Source organism: Liolophura sinensis, chromosome 8, assembly GCF_032854445.1.
Source record: "Liolophura sinensis isolate JHLJ2023 chromosome 8, CUHK_Ljap_v2, whole genome shotgun sequence".
Taxonomy (NCBI): domain Eukaryota; kingdom Metazoa; phylum Mollusca; class Polyplacophora; order Chitonida; family Chitonidae; genus Liolophura; species Liolophura sinensis.
The window spans coordinates 47850842-47856841 of record NC_088302.1 but is presented as its reverse complement, the minus strand read 5'-3'; the positions used below and the strand labels follow the sequence as shown (position 1 = coordinate 47856841).

Genomic DNA, 6000 nt, shown 5'->3' with positions numbered 1-6000 from the left:
TGACCTAGGTTAACACAAGTCAATTTCTACCAGCATGCTGCGGTCCAGATGAGTTCTGTTGACCTATATCACATAGACCTACATCACGTTGTCGCGTCCCACAGCACGAGGAAGGAGCAACTGAGGTGCGAACAGTAACCGTCCCCGTCCTCTCGCCCCGCAGCCCGCATGAGGACGGTACATCTGTTATGCAGAATTTACGTGTTAAACATTTATTAAAGCATCCTCCAAATGCACTTGACTAGTTGAATAAATGTAATACAAAAGTAACTTCATGTACGACATAAAGTGAATGTTTGTGACAAACAAAAGTTACGAAAAATTAGGCACACCTAGTATGGATGTAGATTAAAACTCCAAAACAACAACATTCCAAACCGTTTTCTACTCACAAAAAAAACAGAACATTTCAGGACAATTCTTTATACAAGCAATCTGTTTAATATGAAAAACTTTTTTTGCTAAAGAAGAAAATCCCAAAATCACACTGAGTGACATCTAAAGCTAACTTTAAACCCATGATCGTATTTCATCATTTAAATTATGTTTAATCATGCAGATGATCTGGATTACAGCGAGGGAAAGTTCGGTCGGCTCAACCTGATATGATACGCCTATCTAATACGGCTATCGAAGTGTTTGTTCACGGCTGGCTAGCATGAGAAGGAAGTAGAATACCGGGGGAGCGCAAACAGACCTAGTCAGAGCAATGGGCAGAGAGATCTCAGTTTATAGGCCGTCTCTACACCTTACAGAGAAGACATGTAACATAAGGGCAACTCGTTAGCAGTCATCGTTGGTGACGCATACGACATCTAGTCGACCACTCCGTGTCAAGTCGATACATACGTTACGGAGCGTCTCAGTCAGGATATCCCATGCTACTCGCGCCGTGGTATTGCGCGATGACGAGGGCTATGCATAGGACTAACGCTGTACCTCCACCGATCATGTAGTATGTCAAAAAGTGTACCTTAAATACACAACCACGACAATTCACTGAGCCAAGGTCGGTTGGCAGACACAACACTTGTGTGTGTTTGTGCGTGTGTAGGACCCCTGGGAAAAAAGTCTGTGCCATGTAAAATTACTCTTGCGCTTGAACGTGTTTTATGCGTGTTTTACGCATTAGTGCTTCAACTCATGCTTACTGAGTGTTATGTTTATTTTTCTGAATGTAACTTTTCTTTTCATCAAAGAGAGTGTTAACAGTTGTGCATGTTAGTACATTGTGAGTCCACATGCGTCTGTCATCACGTTTCGCCATAGCTATTGTGTTAGCTCTTTGCGTCTGTATTTCCCTATACGGAGTTCTCATAGGCAAATTGGGCGTGGGCAAGTTCTACCAGGTGCCCCGAGAGGCCTTACAAAAAACAGGGGGCAACTATGCCCGGGAAGCTGGAACGACAAGAAAGAGCGCTCTGGAGTCGGACTTCGTAGTGGCCGACATCGACTTCAAGTATGCCAAGCCACAGAACGGGGACATCTTCCCGAAAACCCGACCTTTCCTGGCGAACGGCTTGGAAAGGGTCACGGTCACTGCGGAAGATTTCCGAACGCAGCCTCACGTGCGGACAGGGAACGCTTTGATAGATGAGTATGGGAAGAACGATCTGCAGCGGATGGGTGAGAATGGACGTGGCGTTACGTTTGTTGGGGAAGAGGCCAAGGTGGTTCAGGGTCATTTGGCTGCATTTCATGTGAATGTCCTGGCCAGTGATCTTATTTCCTTACATCGGACTGTACCTGATTCTAGGCCCCAGGGGTAGGTATCCAGTCAGGCCTATATATTATTTATTTATGTACTTATTTATACAGATGTGAAAACCACCTCACACATATATCTTACTCTTCCACAGCTTCTGCAGGATTTGTTCAGGTCTTCATGAATTAGAGAATTGGTCCTCTAGATGACAATCAATCAGTTCACTAATAACATATGCACAGAAACCTAACATTACAAACATACAGTATCCTAGGCATTTAACTATAAAATATTCAATAGGTTTAGTATAGGAGGGTTTTCATTGTACATATCCGCCTACCAATCATAACCTGTACATATACAGAGAGACAGATGTACACAGATTGTAAATTTAAGGTCGACAGATAAGCAGATACCGTCTTGTGACACAAAACAAAAATGAGGCCTCAAAGGCTAAAGGTCGGTTTATGTACGTCTTGAAACATCATATATGCCTTTGTTTGGTGATGACAATATGTATAGTAGGCCTTGATCACGTGTTATTATTTTTTGACCATCGACCGGTAATATGACGGAGTTATCGTGTGATAAGTTTAGGATGATTTCTCGGTAAAGACGTCTGCTTGAAAGAGTTTAGCAAAGAAGACTTCTTTGATTTTGGAGAACATATTTTCAAAGCAAGATGAACACTAAACATATTGTTGACCTACTTGCACTACCAGTGAGTCTGTGGTACCCAAAACTGACCTAGTAATCTATAATTCCACCTAAGCCATATCGTCGAACTGTCAACCTTTTTCACAAATATGCATTCATTCATTATACTTAGTCGCTTTGCACCTGCGCTGTCCTCAGGCTGTAGGAACGGAATGTCTTATACAGGTAAAAACCTTTTTACAAAGCTGTCACAAATATGGGAAGTACATGTACTATGATCTCTCCACTATATGTTGTCATGGAAGTTACACCTTGGGTATGTTGCGACTGCTTCGTAAGACGGATCCCTACACGGCTCCCATTTTACAAAGCTGTCACAACGCGAGGGCAAGCACATTCACCGCGGTGACATATCTCTCCATTATGAGTTGTCGTGGAAGTATACCAGGCGTACGTTGCGACTGCTTCTTACAACGAGCCAGTGAGCCTGTATGTATAGAAACATTTCGCCAGTTGTTTGAAGGCGATTGTTAAGACATCTGTGTAAAGAATCTGCCCTTTTGTCTCCGCATAAGAGACGAAGTACAGGCAGTATTGTGTGATCAGCCTCTGGAATGTTTGACCTGAATAGCCCAGCCTTTTTGTCTGTTTGATCTGCAGAGCTCAGCTTTCCCTTTTTCTCGCGCTTGTTAGCTGAACTTCCGGCACTGTTTGTACTGGTTAACATGTTTCTGTAGTCCACATTCCCGTCTTTCTGTCGTCTTCGATACACAATCAATGGTTGCATGAGTTCCGTAATGTATAGACAACATGTCAAGTATACGCAATTTTCCTCTTCTCCGACAAGAAAGGAGATATCTTTAAAGTTTAGAAACTGCTAATGCCTAAATCATCAACCATAATATCAGAAGAGAAAATATATTCAAGGTATTTAAATTGTAAAGAAACAACTGCTAGCAGACAAAATAGACTGAACGTATTTAAATCGTAAAGGAACAGCTATACGGTTAAAATGTGACCTGGAGATATTTAAATTGTATACATGATTATTCCTGTGTCACAACAGGATGCTTTTATGAACCTTAGCCCCATCGAAATATCTGTATTTGTACTCGACTTGGATTTTGATTTGGATGTCTTACCCATGGTAGGATATCGACATGTCTTCCGCATTTACAGTCTTCCGTCGGCGGTATTTACATGAACTGTCAGAATAATGCACCGAGTTAGGTAAATCGACAAGAGGTGGTATTTCACCGATTCCGTGCGACCATTGACCAACTATCACACTTTCGTCGCTGCTCTGGTTTTATTCTTTATGCTTGTACGTCTTTAATTTTAATTTCATACATCAATGCTTCTCTGTTACATGTTGTCAGCCTGATGAACTAGTTATGTATTATTTCTAATCAGTGCTTGTTTTTTTTTTAATAATATCTGTACATGTTTTCTTCAATTTGTAATTTGTGATTCTCAGTTCTAAGCAAGGAATGTGTAGAACAGACGTTTTTTCAAGTTCTCAGCATCATTGCCAGCTAGGCTGCATGGGTCTGACTTTTTGTACGCTTTAACATGATACATTCGCCTTTAGGAATGAGTGTATAGATGTTAGCTGGGACACAGATCCCGCAGCGAATTGTTCCTGTTATGAACACTGATGTCTAGATTTTTTCAGGTCATTGCTTTCAACTCGCCGAAACTTTGTGCGTAACAACAGTTCAACACGCAATATCTCTTCCTGTTTCGTCTGACAGTCCCGGCAGGTTTTATCCTGTTCGTGTCATTTGGCGTAATGTGGATCAAACATCAAGGCTAATCCATGAACGCGCGAGCATTTTCTTTCATGACGTGTTTCATAGGTGTTCTTTGTACGTGACAGTTTAAAGTGTGCAATGATATACTGTGCTTGTAGCAAATGCAATGTAAAGTGTTAGAGAAATACAATGATAGTTTGACTGGAGGGTATCAGTTATACCATTCTCACACCTTAATATAGCGTCAGCACTAAGAGTGTGTGGGATGGGAGTGTGTGGTAAAGTTTCATCTTAGATAATCATAAAGTTGTTAGTGAAACAACTTTACTGAAAGTAACACCCACTTATCTGATAAGCTCATTCATATATAGGGGCTATGTCGTTATTGTTTTTATCGCCAGATGGATGAAGTATGCATGTTCACCGTGAAGTCTACCGATTAGCTAATCCTTCTTATCTATACGGGATTTAGGTCCCGCGTGCTGTGTGGTCATTTCAATCAACGTCACAAGTTATTACTGCAAAAACTAGTGTGTCAAGGTTATTCCATCAAACGCCTTCATTCCAAGTTTCTTAAGTTTTACAATGAGTGCAATTCTCTTGTAAGTAAATATGGACAGAGAGTTCAGAATCTCTGGCACTCTGCTTCATGATTGTGTCTATTTCCACTTAATTTGGGACTAGGGGATGTATATTCATCGTGTTGAATTAGATCGCCACGTTGGATATACGAACAGTTGCAATCGAAGCGCAGCTGAGATACATATTTTGTTATGGACAATTGATATTCTAGCATGGTACACAATTGGAATACTGATTTCAGTCGCCTAGAACATACCTTTCGTCTTTCCAATATCACTGAAAACTGTTGACCGCTCTTCTTTGTATGATTCCGTCCTGTTTTCATACTTTGTATTATTTCTTAGTTCTTTGGTAGTTTATGTTTAACCTCGTTTTGGCTGACACCCGTAATAGACTTCTTCAGTCAAGGAAATTACTGAATAACAAAACAGTGGGACATATGAAATGATTAAATGTTATATTTCATAAAAAAATCATATTTTTTTTACCTATTTTATGGCGTAAAATGGCTTGCGTCATTGCTGTGTTTTAAGCAGTGTAAAGAACCTATCCTGAGGTATTGTCAATTGTCTGTACCTGACAGAAATTCTCCTGGCCGTCTAGTTTGTTAATAACTATAATTTGTAATTGACTGTAAATATTTTCCCAGAAAGCAATTGTATTATCCATGTGCCTGAGGGGGAACTGCGTGTCTTTTCAGTCGATCTGTCTTTTCGTTCCAATAACCGAATCACTGTCTTGTTACGCACAGAACTATTTATCATACAGCTGCTAAAATGCTGAAGCTTGTGTGAGACTTACACGGTTTAAGTGTAATCTGTTTTTCCTGCCATGGCTTAAAATGGAGATTAGCCAGGTATATCCGGAATTGAAACAGCCAAGGGCAAGCGGAACCCAAGGCTGGCAACAGGTAAACTGTTGTCTTTGACACTGTGTTTACTATGTTCTATCACACACTGAGCCCTCTCTAACGGAGTTAAATCATAAGCAACAGAAATATCCACGGTGAAAACTCTCTCCGATTTGAGTGTAGATTTGAATCTTAAACAGGTTGCGTGTTCGAATCTTACTCCCGCTATACTTTGATCGAAGTTGCATGACGATGACCGGTATTTTTCCCGATCTTTGCCCGGCTTCCACTGCTCTTAAACACGATAACCACTTGATAAACACCTAAACCAAATGAATACACTCTTAAAACAAGTGTGTTACATTTAATGCTGTAAATATCACGAGGAGTCACTGCACTTTTATAAAGTGTTAATGTTTAACACTCGCCTAAGTTTTCATATTCCAACTTCA

General features: G+C 40.6%; 1 protein-coding gene across 1 annotated transcript in view; it reads left to right on the top strand.

Moving 5' to 3' along the window:
- The first annotated feature begins 694 nt into the window (after positions 1-694).
- The window catches only part of LOC135472743 (inactive polypeptide N-acetylgalactosaminyltransferase-like protein 5), a 28195-nt gene continuing 22889 nt past the window's right edge, over positions 695-6000 (top strand). Inside the window, exon 1 of the mRNA XM_064752405.1 lies at positions 695-1765. Within this exon, the coding sequence (XP_064608475.1) occupies positions 1242-1765 (524 nt within the window). The 5' untranslated portion in view covers positions 695-1241. The remainder of the gene's footprint in view (positions 1766-6000) is intronic.